We start from the raw sequence: 17451 nt of genomic DNA, 5'->3' as shown, positions 1-17451 counted from the left end.
ACACACTCTCCTTCACTTTCCAAGGGCAAACGCGAAGACCATACCCAATAATCAACTCATAAATAATTTCTCATCATACAAGAAATGAAACCAATACAACCAATTAAGCAAAGCAGTAACTGATAAATCCAAAGAGAACCCCTTATGTGTCAATCAACTATATCTCAATCCCAATTTTTTTTTATTTGGAGTTTAGCTGTATGAACTCTCCTCATCCATTTTCATTTCAAAAGGTCAATTTATGATTTCATTATCAAAAAGATCAATTTTTTATTTCACTCCCAAACACTAAATTTTCAAGCACAATACAATTTGATCAAGAAAACCCAAAAATAAAATCAAAATGAGATTTAAAGGGTGTCGAAGAAAACCTGAAAAAAAATCACATCCAGTTAGGTAACCAACAAAGTGGGGCAGGTAAAAATTGACGATTGAAAACAAATCCGCTCGTATGGTAAATCAATCCAATTCAATTCCCTCAAGAATATAGAAGGTATGATTTTCCCGGTGACCTGAAACGGTGACGGAAAATTGAGAACCGGCAGAGTGAAGCGGTCGGAAAATGGGGATTTTTTGAATCTTGAATCGCAGTTTTGCTCTCTGTTCTACTTTAGTTTTATGTTGTATAAAAAAAAATATTCCTAAATTATTAAAAGTTAAATTTCTACTAATAAAAAATATAATATTGGAAGGGTTATTATCTATTGTTTCATAATATATCGTACTAGATAAATTATTCATGCTTTGCATGAGATTCAACTATTTTATTAAGCTTATATTTGATTATTCGGTAATATTCGTATTTTCGATACATTCACTACATTGTCAAGAACATTTTATTTTAAAGCAAAGCGTTCCTCCGAAATCTTAAAGTGTTGTATTTTTTTAATTTTCGTTTTTGTTATACAAAAATTACAAGTTATAGAGAGATTTTAAGTATAAGAAAGAAGTCTAAGAAAATCTCCATGAAAATAGTAGGTCAAAAGTAATGAAATTTTCTAAATTTCAAGAAGTTATAAAGAACAACATCAGATGTTAAAAGAAAGACCCAAAATTCTCGAACAACAACACTCCCAAATCTAGTGGAACATCACGTCCATACAAGAACATAATTAACTAAATTCAAATGGAGGACCTCGGCTCCTTTCTTATGAACTTCCATCAATCTCTTTTTTATTATAGTATGTTGTATCATGTATATATAAAGAAAATGACCCTAAAATTGTTAGTATCATAAATGTTTTTCCTCATTGCCTCATAATAGTCATTACTATTGTTTAGGTTTCATATCACCGTCCCCAATTTATTTGGAATTGAACCATAGTTATTGTTATGGTTATAGTATGCAGTTAAAAAGAATTAATGCAATTATCAACCAAGCAATACGTGACATCTGAATGGAACTGTTCACAACTGGATATTCTAAACCAAAATTTTAACACATATCATATTAAAATCTCACAACATAATTTTGTAAGCACTTGAAGTCACAAATATCCACAAATAATAATAAAGATGGCCTTTCTTTCCTAACAATCAAGAAGAAAAAGGCATGTTGCTTAACATATTTTTCAAAAGATAGTCTGTCAGGTTGTATCAAAGTTTACAGTTCACAATTTAATTGAAAGAAGCCAAAAGAAAGAGTTATTACTTCTTTATATAAAAAAAAAAACAATGAACTTTATCAAAAGAAAGAGTTATCACTACAATAAAAATGATCTTTAACAATAATTAATAGTTTAATTGTTGCTAAATATGTAATTTCAAAGGCAATTGGTACTCTCTATAAATGTCCCTAAAGTCTATAGCAACATTGAATCTAATGACAATTAATTAATGTCGGTAAAGGATCTAGCACTCTTCGTTAATGTGCATATTTATTGCCAATTTTTTTTTGTTATAGTGTATTTTGGACATTTGTTAGTTTCAAGAAAACGTGATCTCTTATTATGCGCAAAAAGAAGGGACGAAGCAATATGACAAATTAGTTAACTTGCGATAAAAGAAGTAGACTAATTGTTTCTATACTAATATTCTAGAAAGAGTGCAATAGCATACAAAATGTTTGTACCTCAAAATAATATACTAGTTGTGGCAAGTAAGAGAGCAATCTGTTAGGTTCTTTTAACAATCTTCATCATTGGTTCCGTATTAGTTATCACATATTTGTTGTTGTGTGCTATGAAATATAGCGCAACCCACAAGTAATTTTTCTATAAAGTAATGAAGAAACATGTAGAAAGAGACAAAAGAGAAGATAATTTATCCTCACTGGAATTTTTAATAGAGTTAAAAAAAAGTCACCAAAATAGCAAAAAGAAATTGCAATAGATACATGAATCACTATGACTTACAGTAAAAGATTAAGTTTCATGAAATAGGAGGAAGGAAACTTTGAGGAATGAAACACACTTCATAAAAGCTTAATTAATGTATTTCAATTCGACTCCCCTATAGCGAAAAAAACCTACAAATAATAGTGGCAGAAATAAATTTTTTGTTTACTAAAGAACCAAATGTAATGAATTCAACCATTTCAACACCGTTATGAGTTATGGACTGAGATGTGCAAGAATAGTAATGTCGCATTGCAATTAAAATCAATTTTCTTTGTTTATATGAAAAAATCTGTAGAAAGGGACAAAAGAGAAGATCAATTTTCAATCATCCTTGCTGAAATTTTTAACAAAGTTAAAAAATAAGTCACCAAAATAGCAAAAAGAAATGGTCATGGTTACATGAATCACTATGACTTATAGTAAAGGTTAAGCTCCATGAAATAGGAGAAAGAAAACTTTGAGGAATGAAACAAACTTCATAAGAAGATTAATTAATGTATTTGAATTCGACTATCCTATAGCGGGAAAAAACCTACAAATAATAGTGGCAGAAAATCCTTCTATTTATAGACAACAAAGGGTGGTGAACAAATGTTTATTGTGCCTTATCGGAAAGGTTACAACTCTTTGGAAAAGTTACAACCCTTCAGAAATGTCACAACCTTTCATAAAAGTCACAATTTTTCATAAAATTCGCAACTCTTCATAAAAGTCACAACTTTTCATAAATGTTACAACTTTTCATAAAACTCACAATATTTCATAAAAGGGAAAGGGCTAGTTTTGAAAAAAATAAATTAAAAGAGAATCTTGGTTTGTGGTGGCGCCACGTAGGCGGGTCTAGCGTTCTTTATATATATATATATATATGATTATATTGTACTGTGTTGTATCTATTATATTGTATCGTATTGTTTCATTGCATAATGTCACACATTCATAATTTGAATGATAAACATATAAGAAATTATAGGGTTCAAGGTAAAGCTATTATGAAAAAGTAGGACAAGTGATAAAATAGAATTATTAAATAACAAGTAAAGATAAAATGAGAAGAAAATATAAAGATAACGACGCGATCTCACCAAATTAGTCATTACACAAAATGGGTCTTTTCGTTGTTACCTAACCATGAATCTAAACGATACAATACTATAAAATTTAAGTAACAATCAAAATAAATATTATATTTAACAAGCAACTATCATCCCAAAAAAACACCATTCAAATAAGGTGTTAGTCAACTAGCTCAAGTTTATAATAAAAAGGAAAAAAGAGTAATAAGTATCCTTAAATTATTTTTAAAATTGTAATAAAAATACTCTAGATTTGATTTTGGTCTAAAAATGCCCTCGTCCCTTAGCAAACTAATCCAATTATGTCAATATTTTGTTAATGAATCTTTTTTCGGAAAATCAGTTATAATATCAGAAGTCAACGTACTCACTATTCTCCGAATTTGATTTATATGGAAAAAATAGAAAAACATATTTGATATATATATATATACTAATATTTAAATATAAATTTTTAATATATTATTTGCATTTTACACCCTCAAAAATAGTGAACTGTGTTTTGTGCATCACCTTATAGATAGAAATATATGTAGTTTAGTTCAATATAGTCGGGGCTCGGGAGGGGGGTTAATAGACTTCCCACAAAGTTTGGGTATCTTATAGTAAATTTGGTCGCAATTAACACGTCATTTTAGTTATTTTTTCTAATTAAAATAAAAATAAGATTTGATATCAGTCCTTAAAATTCAATAGATGATAGAAAATAGGAAAATTAATTATTACTAAGGTCACAAAATTTCTTATATTAACAGCCTTTAAGTGATAAGCCGAATCATATTTGAGTTCTATCACTGGGCAAATCGCTCTCTCTCTTTCGTCGGTAAGTATATTTCTTATACTAATAATTCAACATTGTTTATAAATTTATAGAATTCTAAGCAAGAAAAATTATTATTATTTTGACCAATCATTAAATTAATCATAGATCCAAAAATCATTTTGTTTTACCATTTGATTCAAGTAGGAAATGTTATAACAAGTATATAAAATCATATTCTTTTAGTAAACATAGCGAAATTGATCTTACTTTATTATAGACCTTTTGCTTTATAGTGAATTATTATTGTTATGGGAATTTTTTTTTTAAATGTATACGATTTAGGGCGAATGTATTCTTTGTTTTAAAAGTGTTATATTTATAATTTCATCATTGCATAAATGATTTAGATATATCTTTATCATTTTAATTATTCTTTTTAGAATTTTAATTGAAATAGAAGATATGTAGCTGTATATTTAATCATTTCACACACATAATTTTTTTATTATTTCGATGATAAATTTGTGTTTAGTGCTTTGACGATCGATTTCTTTTTCTCTCTCATCTTCTTGTCAATTTTATCATATATATATATATATACTCCAAAAAAATCTATATAAATGTAATAATAAATTGTATTTTGGTTGTTTAGGATTGTTGTGAATAATATCGAATCTTGAGATTTCAAGGATTGTTTTTAATTTCAATCATTTTTTTATAATTGATTTTTAAAATTTTGTTAGTCGAAAAAAATATATGTGAGTCAATATAACGTCGGAGGTATGAAAAGGTCATTTCCTTGACAAAGAGTATATATTTTCTAGCTTTGTCACACTCACCTCAATTAGTTGAAAATGTGTATTTTATACCATGATATAATCACACTGCATTATTAATTAATAATATAAAGAAATACAAAATAATTTTGCTAATATACAAAAACACTTTATTTACTTTGACCGCGAGCTATATCAATTCAAATATTTTATGATAAAAACTTGTTCATAACAAATTAATTTTATTAACCTAATACATATACCTCATGTATCTAAAGATACATTATTTTATTTTTATTAAATCACTTAAAAGTCGTTAAATGTGAGGTATAATGTATAAAAATCTCGAGATAAAATGTAGAATATATTATTTTATCACATATCTGATTGGAGGTATCAAATAGTCTGAGATTATTTATTTCATCATTTTTACCATAATAAGAAAATAAATTATCTCATATATATAATAAAATACTTAAAATAATTTATTTCTAACCAACGACCACTAAATATTTTTCATGATGATAGTAGAGACCTTATTCATTTAGAATTTGTTTACTCTTAAAACTTCATTATACACATAATTACTTCCACCCCACCCCCACGCCCACCCCCACCCCCACTGCTTCCTTCCTACTGTGTTTTCATCATTATCTATCATCAGCATCCTTTAATTTTCATGTATTTATTTATGTAAAACACACAAACACACACTGAACTAGGTGTGTATTGTGTAAATATTCAACGCAGAATTATCAAGAAAGAAGAAGAAAGTAATTTAATTAAAGAAAAGAGATAAAGATCGATTAAACTCCACCGCTTTTAGGTACCCAAGAACTGATTTTTTTTCATATTTTTCTTATTTATTGTGTAAAAAGTGATTATGGGTCTTCAAATTTTTGGCTTATTTAACTTATTAAGCATCTGGGTAGAGGTTATTTATCATAAAGATGTCGTCTTTTTGGAAATTGCTTCAAGCTGATCGGCTGTTCTTGAATTGCAGTGACTATGAATGGTTATATTATGCTTAAATCAGTTGGGAGTTTTTGTGGGGTTGTTTTGTTTTTCAGTTTTGGTGGTTGAAACAATGTGTTTCTTTGCTAATTTTAGTGTTTTTGTAGTGATATAAGTTTGAATTGTTTGTTTGTTTTACTATATGATCAAATATGTTACACTATGATGACTTTACTTTGGAGGCTAAACTATGTAGGTATATTATGCTTAAATCACCTTAGTAGTTTTTCTGGGGTTCCTTTGTTTTCATTCTTTGTGGTTGAAACAATGTATTTGTTTGCTAATTTTAGTGTTTTTGTAGTGCTATAAGCTTGCATTGTTTGTTTGTTTTACTGGATGATCAAACATATTACACTATGATGATTTAACATTGGAGGCTAAACTATGCATGTATATATTATGCTTAAATCAGTTGGGAGTTTTTCTGGGGTTGTTTTGTTTTTCATTCTTTTTGGTTGAAACAATGTATTTGGTTGCTAATTTTAGTGTTTTTTGTAGTGTTGTAAGCTTGTTTTGTGTGTTTGTTTTACCAAATGATCAAACATTCTCAAACACATAACACTATGATGACGTTGCTTTAGAGGCTCTCCTTGTTGCTAGTTAATTTGTTGTGACTAGTTTTTTGTCCTTCGATTTTTGTTACTGTATATTATGGTATTATTTGGTTGTTGTAGTTACTGTTCAACATGGTTTGTTAGGATTTTACATCCATTACTTCTTTTTCTGGATTGCTTTGGTCTGTTTTTTGCTGAGCCGAGTGTCTGCATACTCTTTACTCCCCCGAAACCCCATTTCGTGTGACTACACTGGGTATGTTGTTGCATATATGGATCCCATTACTTGAGAATTCCAAGATTTTGTTTCCATGGATCAATCAGTGAGTGGATTATGTAATAAAGTTGTGCTATTTATACCAGGAGAAGTTGGCTGATATAATGCCCAATCAGTCAACTAAGCTTCAATCTGAAATAGTTGTAGTCTGCTTTATGAAACTAGTATATCCATTTTGCTTGTTCGAGTGTTTTGATCCTAAATTTTGTTTAGATGAACGAAAATTCAATCTGCTTATGTTTTGGTGCATTTGAGAATGATAATAGGCTGTTAAGAGTGAAGTGCTTATAATATTGACAGGAAAACATATAGAACTGGCTTGGTGTTGTTTCATGGGAAACCGGGGGCAGAAAAGGACTGAAAATGTTGATGAACTGCCTGCCGATAAGCGACCCTGTAGCTCATCAGATTTCAGGCCTAGTACTTCCAACTCAGTGATTCCTACTACAATGAGTTCCATACACGAAAGTCACCATGGTGATATAGACACATCGTCATCATCATCATCATCCACTTCAGGGTCAAGTGAAGGTGAAAAGGACTCTGCTTATGGATCTTGTGAATCTGATAATACTTATAGGGACTATTACAGGCGGCAATTAATGGGTAATCAGAGCAAATTCAATGGAGTTTTAGAAAGTTTGAGCAAAGAATCTGAAGAATCAGCACTGTTGGTTGCTCTTACGGAGCTATGTGATTTGTTATCGTTTTCTCCTGATAGTTCGATGTCGAACGTAATGGCAGATTTATTTTCTCCCGTTCTTGTAAGATTGGCTAGATATGAGAGCAATCCTGAAATAATGCTATTAGCAATCAGGGCAATGACTTATTTATGTGAAGTTCATCCTCGTTCTTCGGCCTCCCTTGTCAATCATGACGCAGTTCCTGCCCTTTGCCAAAGACTAAGGGCCATTGAGTTTTTGGATGTGGCTGAACAGGTATGATGAAATTGTTTATCAATAATTCATTTTTTTTTGTGTGTTAAATTAAAGAGTAGAAGGCTTTTTAGATGTTCTCCTGCGATTTTATTTTTTATTTTTTGAGTTATCCTGTGATTGATTTTTTCCCTCTTCAACTTAGTGTCTGCAAGCACTAGAGAAAATCTCGCGGGAGCAACCTATAGTGTGTTTGCAATCTGGGGCTATAATGGCCATTTTACGTTACATTGATTTCTTTTCGACAAGTGAGCAGGTAAAGCAATAACATTAACAATCTGCTATAGATAAACTGATGATATTGAGGTTGAAATGTTTATTTTCTTCTGTTTGTTTCTTTTATCTGTTGCAGAGGAAGGCACTCTTAACTGTCGTAAATATTTGTAAAAAGCTTCCCTCCGGATGTCCTCCACCTCTAATGGAGGCGGTTCCCGTTTTGTGCAATCTTCTTCTATATGAGGATAGACAGGTATAATTTGTGGAAAGTTGTTCCTGGACTGATCCCTCTTAATTATTCAGTGTTACACTGTTATAACATTGAAATGGTTTCTTTATCTTTCAGCTTGTTGAGAGCGTAGCAACTTGTTTGATTAGAATAGTCGAGCAGGCATGCCATTCTTCAGAGATGCTGGACCAACTGTGTAACCACATGCTGGTTCAGCAAGTCACACATCTCATAGAGTTGAATGGAAGAACAACAGTTAGCCAATCAGTTTATGTTGTAAGATCTTGAAGTGTATTTTAGTTGCTGACATCAGATATGAATATCCCTAATCTACATTCTTCAGTGTCTTGGTTTATATGTAATTTTTTCCCTTCATGTTAGGGTTTAATTGGGTTACTTGTCAAACTGGCTGCTGGCTCTATTGTTGCTGTCAAGACTCTCTTTGAACTTAACATCAGCCACATATTAAAGGACATTTTATCCACTCATGACTTCTCACATGGGGTGCCTTCTACTCTGATGGTTGATGGGCATTATAATCAGGTGCTTTATAAAGTTCCCTTATTCTTTTAATTGTTGATTGTGATGTTTGTTTAGATGAAACTATTTCGCAGCTATATATGATAAGGGAGTTGTAGCATAGAATTGACCCCAACAATAATAATATACTTAGTATAACCTCACAAGTGGGGTTTGGGGAGGGTAAAATTGTAACACAGACCTTAACCCTACCTTTGTGGGCATAAATTGACCCCAAAAAATAAAAAAGAGATTAAAGTGGAGTGAGAAGTGTCGAGACGAAAATTGTACATAAGCTTCTCAAAATTGCTGCTCTCTGTCTCGTTTTGCCAAATAATATAAATGCAATCACGCATTGATATCTTTCTCAAACATTTTGGTCCCCATCATAAGAACTGGTGGCTTAAGCTCCATAGAATAGTGCATGTTTGAAAAAGGAGAGACCCAAATTTAGAGAATTAAGTCTGCCTTAGGATTTTCAGCAATGGGTCAAGAAAAGGCTTTAAGTGGTGCTAATGGGGCTCTAACGTGGGACCTCATATAAACCTCGAACCCCCCTGGCAATTGCTTTGGAGATATTCCTTGTGTCGAGAAGTTAATATCATATACATATTTTAATTTTTTCAAAAATGTAGTTTACCTATACAAAGTAAATTTTTCCAACAAATGGGGTTTCATTTGACAGATAGTTCTCTGTTGCCTGGTAGTTTGAGGAAAGATACCAAAGTAATATTAGTTTAGTAGAGCACGAACTTTGTGCTTTCTTTATTGACTTGTGTACATGCACTTGCTTGAGTTTTACTTGTCACGAGTTGGAAAAAGAGGGACCAATGAGGTCATGCTGTATTTCTTGAATGATATTTAGGTCTTCTTTTTTTCTGTGGAAAATAAGTGATCTGTCTTTGCTTCATTCAGTTTTAGTATGGAACTCATGGATTGCTATTAGAGGAGCTACATGGTGTTCTCGTTGGAATAGATAGAATATGGAAGTATGGTGCAATCATGATGAAAACTTATTATTATTCAAGTGTAAATGATCTGGACCAACCGCATTGATAACCAAGTTTGTGGCAGCTAAGATCTACAGTAAGATTAAGGGTTAAGAGAACCATTTCTTCATTTGAAAGAGAAGGAAGAATAGTAGGAGTATGAATTAGAAGGGAGTGTAGAGGAATACCACCATAAATTTGATGTGCAAGTCTTGACTTGGAATTATGGAGTAGAGGAATACCACCATAAATTTGATGTGCAAGTCTTGATTTGCTTATAAGTAATTATAATTTCATCGATACTGGGGAAGATCCCATATAACAAGAGGTATAGCAAAAGTAGAGAATCCTCTGCTCAAAGAGGAACCTCATGGGTGAACCAAAAGACATCTAAAATACGAGGCTATTCCACAGAAGTATGAATCAAGGTCCTTCCCTTCAAAAGATCTCTTATTTCCTCCTTCACTCCTATGCTTAATGAATGAAGTAGCTTTTCTTACCTTTTAGTTGTAAGACTTTCAGAGAGGGAAATAGGAAAGAGATGGTTGAAAGGTGGCTGAAAACTGAAAAAGAAAAATCATCTCAAATGAAAAGGAGTTATCTAGATTTTTCCATATAAAATGTTGTAAATCATGCATCTAATCATCTAAACAAACAGTTAGCCTACAGTGGTAGGATCATCAACAGTTCATCATTTTGCCCCCTTTCAAACAATGTTGAGCTTTGCTTGCAATTAGGGGTCCCAAATGGGCGAGTTGAGTTGAAATTGGAGATATTAAAATGGGTTGAAATAGAAATTGGATTGGGTCCTAGCCCGCCCAAGTTTACTTTGGGCTCAAATGGGCTTAAACACGGGTTGGGTCTTGACCCACCCAATTTGACCCGATTAATCTCAATAATTTTAATATATCATTATTTAAGTTTTATGACCACAATTTGAATTTGAATCAGGATAAATTTTAAAAAAAGAAGTTACAAATGGATAGATAAATCTTAAAAGATATAAAATAGATAGTAATTCATACCTCAATATATAGGAACATACATTACATTACATCAATGCAAATAAAGAGTCTTAAAATGGGTTGAAATTGAAGATTAAATTGGTCTCAATTGAGGATTCTCTTAAAATGGGTTAAGACTTAAATGAGTTGAGATTGAACCCATTTCAAATTATCTTGAGCCCAATTCTTAAAATTTTGGGCGGGTTACCTATAATTGGGCTCTTTTTTGACACCCCTACTTGCAATATAAGTAATTTCCTTTGGTATAGCTTTGTTGACACCCCTTTAATTTATGAAACGGCAGTACATTGGCTCATATCTTGTTAGATGGTATGACTGTACATGTGATGACTGCTGAAGGAAAAGATTTGTATTGTCTTTGTCCTCAGGTAGATGAAGTTCTCAAGTTGTTAAATGAACTTCTTCCTCCCATATCCAGAGAGCAGAATATCAAGCTAGCCGAAGACAAGGAAGATTTCCTCATCAACCATCCGGATCTTCTGGAGAAATTTGGGTTTCATTTACTTCCTGTGCTGATCCAGGTGGTTATACTTATTTGTGGTATATAAATTAGCTTGCTCTAGCTTCCCCTGACTCTTTTTTAATCGTTAAACAGGTGGTCAATTCTGGCATGAATTTAAATGCATGGTTTGGCTGTCTCTCTGTCATCAATAAGTTGGTTTATTTCAGCAAATCTGACAGGCTTGAATTTCTTCAAGATACTAACATTTCAAGGTGAGATGCTTTTGCTTCTTCCATGTTTTAAGCAAAAATTTAGTATCTTCTTCTATTAGTCTAAATTGACTTCTCTGTATCTTACAGCTTCTTAGCAGGAGTTTTTACTCGCAAAGATCCTCATGTTCTGATACTAGCCCTTCAAATTGTTGATAAGCTACTAGAGAAGATCTCTCATATTTTCTTGGACTCATTTGTTAAGGAAGGTGTTCTTTTTGCTGTTGATGCACTTCTTTCCCCGGAAAAATGTTCGCAGTCTCTGTTTTCAACCAATGGTGTTCAAGCATCAGATGAAGCCGGCCAAGGATCAGTACCACCTACTGCAGTAAATTGTCTTTGTTTTGCTTCTGATGCTGTTCAGTCTCCAACAGGACCAGAATCAAGGACTTGCAAGATAGAGAAAGAGACTGTCCAAAGTCTTGCTAGGCATATCAAGACCAATTACTTTGCAACAGACTCAATGAACCCCAGATTAGGAATAACCGATGTTCTTCAGAAGCTCAAGACTCTTTCTTCTCAGTTAACTGATCTGGTTCACAAATTTAGTAGCAGCATTGCTCCTTCTCAAGAGAAAGAAGACTTTTACCCTGTTTTGCATCAAATTATGTCAGAGTTAAATGGGAATAATGCCATTTCTACGTTCGAGTTCATTGAGAGTGGAGTTGTGAAGTCTCTAGTAAATTACCTCTCCAATGGCCAATACTTGGGAAAAAAGGTAGATGGTGATGTCTCAGTAAATCAGCTGTATATTATAGAAAATAGATTTGAGCTGTTTGGTAGATTACTTTTGGATAACTCTGGCCCGCTTGTGGAGAACTCCACTTTTCTAGCTTTGATAAGGAGATTGCATAGTGCACTTTGCTCTGTTGAAAACTTCCCAGTCATCAGTCATGCATCTAAGCTACGAAACTCATATGCTACAATCCCATATGGGCATTGTACTCCATATCCTTGTCTGAAGGTCCAGTTTGTGAAGGGAGAGGGGGAGTCATCACTTGTTGATTATCCGGAGAGTGTTGTGAATGTAGATCCCTTTTCGCTGTTGGAAACAATTGAGGGATACCTGTGGCCAAAAGTGAGTAGAAAGAAAAGTGAAAAGTTGAATCCACCCACTCTGGATTTGGAGGAAGAGTCACCATCTCGTGTATCACAAGATGTAAGCACGTCTCAAGGTAAAAATCCAGGACCCATGGAATCAGACACCACTTCCACAGATTCCCATGAAACGCAGGTTGGTTTATCATTTTTTTCCTTTTTTGTACTTGTTGTTCCTCAATCTGTTATGTTTAGACTTTCTATTTAGTGGCAATGAGTTTCCTCATCCAAAATTCCTGTGGTTCTCTTTCAGGTTGTGAAGAATAACTTGCAATTATTTGCTGAAGTGGAAACTGTGGATGTAGAACAAACAAAGAGTGTTCCAATGGATATTTCAGATGTTAATGCAGTAAGTCTTTTCCTTCGCTAACAGTTTTAACAAGTTATATCTTATGTATTTTTGAGTATGTCCTCGATTCTTGCTTTGCGATGGGTGACATTGTTATATCTTTTAAGTGATTTTGTATTATGCTTTGAATAGCTACAGAATCTTAATTGACTGTCTCAAATCAACCTGATCCTCTGAATTCTGTCATATCCCTGATGTTATGTTTGCGCTGATGCCTTGTAGGAGTCTTTGAAGAAAGGAAGATTGAATTCATCTGAAGATGATAGTAGTACAAGTTTGGAGTGTACTGGATGTTGTGATGATGAAAATGTTGCACCTAAATTGATATTCTACCTGGAGGGACAGAAGTGGAACCACAAGTTGACCCTATATCAAACTGTACTCCTGCAGCAGATTAAAGCAGAGAATGACATCACTACTAATTCAAGCATATGGAGTCAAGTACACAGGGTGACCTACAGAAGATTTGTGGGACATAAACCAGGATGTCCTCAGAGTTGCAAACATGCTGTACGTTCTACTCCATCTGAGAAACCTACAGCATGGTGGCAGTACACCCCATCTTTCTCTAGCATGTTTGGTTCTGAAATGGTTGATCTTGAGAAATCAAGTCCAACTTATGATTTCTTATTTCTTCTTAGAAGCTTGGAAGGTTTGAACAGGTTCAGTTTTCATCTTGGGTCTCGAACAAAACTATATGCTTTTGCTGAAGGAAAGACTACCAATTTTGGTGATATTAAGTTCACAAATTCTGATCTCCCTCAGAATGAATTTGCAAGCACTAAATTGACAGAGAAAATAGAACTGCAAATGAGGAATCCCTTTTCTGTTTCCATAGGTGGTTTGCCACCTTGGTGTGAACAATTGGTTAATTCATGCCCCTTTTTGTTTGGTTTCGAAGCAAGATGCAAGTATTTCCGCCTTGCTGCATTTGGTCGACAGTCAATTCAGCCTGAATCATCGTCTCATAATACGGCTGCAGGCATGAGTGGTAGGCACCAAAACAGTAGTGTTTTACGCCGGAAAAAATTATTAGTTCATCGAAGTAGAATTTTGGATTCTGCTAGGCAGATGATGGACCTCCATGCCAATCAGAAGGTTGTCATTGAGGTGGAATATAATGATGAGGTTGGTACTGGTCTTGGTCCGACGCTAGAATTTTTTACCTTGGTCAGTCATGAGTTCCAGAAGATTGGGCTAGCGATGTGGAGAGGTGATCACATGGCTCATGGCAGCGTGAGTGTAGAGGAGGAATCTGGAATTATTTTCTCTCCTTTGGGTCTGTTCCCCCGCCCATGGTCACCTTCACCCCATTCATTAAATGGCCTAGAGTTCTCTGAAGTGCTGAAAAAGTTTGTGCTTCTGGGCCAGATAGTTGCGAAGTCTCTTCAAGATGGCAGGGTTCTAGATCTTTGGTTATCCAGAGCATTTTACAAGCTTCTTCTTGGGAAGGTATGCTCCATGCTTTAGTAGACATCCTTGTTAGTTCTAGTTCTTGAGTTCTCCTTATGTTCTCTTCTTTTTGTAGGAACTCACTGTGTATGACATCCCGTCATTTGACCCTGAACTTGGTGGAGTTCTCCTAGAATTTCAGGCTCTTGTTGAAAGAAAAAGACATCTGGAATCACATCCTGAGGGAAAATCATCGTTAGACCTAGAACTTAATTTCCGGAATACAAAAATTGGTGATCTTTGTCTTGACTATACTCTTCCTGGCTATCCAGATTATGTCCTTAAGTCTGCATCTGATGCAAAAACGGTTAGCACTCTACAAGTTGATGCCTGATATTTTTTGAGATTCTAACAGGCTAATCATTGAAGTTGATGACTTGTTTCTAGGTTGACTCCTCTAACTTAGAGGAATATGTTTTACTCGTTGTGGATGCTACTCTAAATTCTGGAATTTCAAGACAAATTGGAGCATTCAAGTCGGGCTTTGATCAGGTCCGTCTCCATCAGTCTACCTTTTAGTATAAACTATTGAAGTAATAGTTCTTCAACTATAGTTTGCATAAGTTTCAGTTTATGATCAACTTCTATTTCTGTCTGATCTACTTACTATTCAATTGACAATTGGATGCAAGAGAATACTCCCTGGAAGAAATAATTCCAGAAATTTATAGGAGAGGCCATGTAGGTTTTTTTCACGCCATAAGATTTGCAGGTCATTTGAGATAATTTTCATCTGGTACATGAACACTAACAACACAGTCAAATTCATCATGTGGTGATCCCCAATATGTAACTTCCATCTGTATTTGAAATACTATACTGCTGTTATTTCTTCTTATAAAAATGGCAGAATTTTGGAGCTACTTCATCAAATCAAATAATCAGTTTATATTGCCATGAGATTTAGTAGGAATTCTAAACGCGGTTCGCGGGTTACTCATTTGTTCTGTCTTAACCTTTTCTAAAACCAATAGTTTTCATCTTCAATGTTGTTGATTCCTCAGGTTTTCCACATCAGACATCTTCAGGTTTTCACTGAAGATGAATTAGAGAGACTATTGTGCGGAGAGTGTGGATTCTGGAACGTAAGTTGTGTTTTCTGAGCAGCTGATGGGTATTACTTAAAGATCGATCTCCTGTTTTTTTTTAAAACCGATTTTTGTTGTTTTGGGCAGTCCAATGAGCTTCTGGATCACATCAAGTTTGACCATGGGTACACTGCCAACAGTCCTCCAGTTTTAAATGTTCGTACAGTCCTATCTTCTTAGACTTTTATTCTTTAATGGAACGAATTGCTACTAATGACAATTGACTTACTGCAAATCTGTAGTTACTTGAAATTATGAAGGAATTTGACAGCAAGCAACAGAGAGCATTCCTGCAGTTTGTGACTGGTGCACCTAGACTGCCTCCAGGGGGTCTTGCCTCTCTTAGCCCAAAGTTAACAATCGTTCGGAAGGTACTTCCAGTAGATTTCCTGAGTGCTTAATAGACGAAACAAAAAGATGTTCGCATTATTATGTTACTTCCTGCTCTAACGTCTACTGTTTTGGTTTGTCGCAGAGTTGCAGTGTTTGGGTCGACGCTGACCTACCTAGTGTGATGACATGTGCCAATTATCTCAAGCTACCACCTTACTCTTCAAAAGTCAGCTCCTTTCTCTTTCACTCCCTTGTGTGAGATATCTTTTCTTTATTATTTGACAAAAGAAATAACTCCTTTTTCCCGTTAAATTTTGCAGGAGAAAATGAAGGAAAAGCTGTTATATGCCATAATGGAAGGACAAGGCTCATTCCATCTTTCATAGGTTCCCTGGCTTGATCAATCAGGTACATAGCTTGTGAATAGTATAGTTCAGAGTAGGTGGTGGATTAGAAGATCGTGGCAGCGGGTGGTTTGTGGAGTTGAAGGAGAGCTGGTTACTGCTGCTGGCCTGACTAAACTTGGTGGTTGTGCAGACATCAATGGTTTATTAGTTATTAGTATAAAAATTATAAGTAGATAGTCCAGTTCTTGAAGGAGAATTATACAGTGAAAAGTTCTTTGGGGGAAGGGGGTTAAAGCTTTGTTGGTAAACTATGTATACAGGAAACAATTGTGGACACATATATTTCTTTTAAGGTCGGTTTGATAGAAAGATGAAACTTTCTTATTATGTTCCTTCTTTTTGGTTTCATTTCTCTTCTTGAGCTTACAAACTTGGTCGGAAATGCCTGTTTTGAGCTCACTTAGATAGATGTTCCTGCTGATCTCGACTTTAGATATTGTCAACTTCTGACTATCCACGCGGAGTTTGATGCTTTTCTTGTCTGATTTATCTTTATATGTCCGGTCTTTGTATCCCTGTTTTGATCGAAAGATCTTTTTCGATGTGTTATCACTATAAAGATCTTGAAATTGCAAGATTTATTGCAATTTGTTGGAGTACAAGAAAATGTACTTTTGGTCTTTTAAGGCCAAATTCAGAACCAGTAAAAGTTTCCCTCTAACACTTTTTTTTATGTTGCATTTTTCAGGTCCTATTGTAGTCTACTATTGAGATGCAATACGGATACTTTTGATATTTTGCATATGCAATATTTGACTTACATGTCAATTTTTTTTAACTTTTAAACTTCCGTCACTCAAATATCTTTCACATAAAATGAGATGAAGGGGTGCTTTTACATCGCATAATTCGATCCTATACATTATACAAGTGTAGTTTGCTATTGGTTTCAAAATGTGTAAAACTAGAATGATATACTCATAACATTTCAATCCTATACAAGTGTAGCTTGCTATGATTTTCAAAACGTATAGAACTAGAAAGATATACTCCTTACATTTTAATTCACGTATCTTATTTTCCTTTTTAGTTTTTTTTTTAAAAAAAAATCACTTTTCATATTTATCATGTTAGCCAACACTCTCATTTACTCAAATCTCTTAATAGTCCAAAAAGTGTCTTAATCTAGGCATACTTCAAATTGGAAGTACTATTCACCCACACTCCAAAAGAACAAAAAAAGAAAAAATATAATCTTCCCTGGGGTTTGAGGGGTGTGTGTGCAAGAACCACCCAATAAATGATTGTCAAACAAGAGGAAGAAAATATCCCTTACGCCCCCACCCCCACCCCCACCCCAA

At 33.9% G+C, this 17451-nt stretch overlaps 1 protein-coding gene across 1 annotated transcript; it reads left to right on the top strand.

The window, feature by feature from the left end:
* The first annotated feature begins 5627 nt into the window (after window positions 1-5627).
* Window positions 5628-16477, top strand: LOC125833418 (E3 ubiquitin-protein ligase UPL4). Its single transcript, XM_049512566.1, has 18 exons — window positions 5628-5780; window positions 7100-7737; window positions 7880-7990; window positions 8087-8203; window positions 8297-8455; window positions 8561-8722; window positions 11081-11233; window positions 11308-11426; window positions 11514-12657; window positions 12775-12870; window positions 13093-14322; window positions 14399-14629; window positions 14710-14814; window positions 15327-15407; window positions 15498-15566; window positions 15653-15781; window positions 15886-15969; window positions 16064-16477. The coding sequence occupies exons 2-18, from the start codon at window positions 7132-7134 to the stop codon at window positions 16127-16129; spliced, it is 4662 nt and encodes a 1553-aa protein (XP_049368523.1). The 5' UTR covers window positions 5628-5780; window positions 7100-7131; the 3' UTR covers window positions 16130-16477.
* Window positions 16478-17451: the final 974 nt, after the last annotated feature.

This window comes from Solanum verrucosum, unplaced genomic scaffold (genome assembly GCF_900185275.1).
Source record: "Solanum verrucosum unplaced genomic scaffold, falcon-dt-bn FXZP01000142.1, whole genome shotgun sequence".
Lineage (NCBI taxonomy): Eukaryota > Viridiplantae > Streptophyta > Magnoliopsida > Solanales > Solanaceae > Solanum > Solanum verrucosum.
Note: the sequence above shows the minus strand (reverse complement) of the source record. Positions and strands in the feature narration are given on the sequence as shown.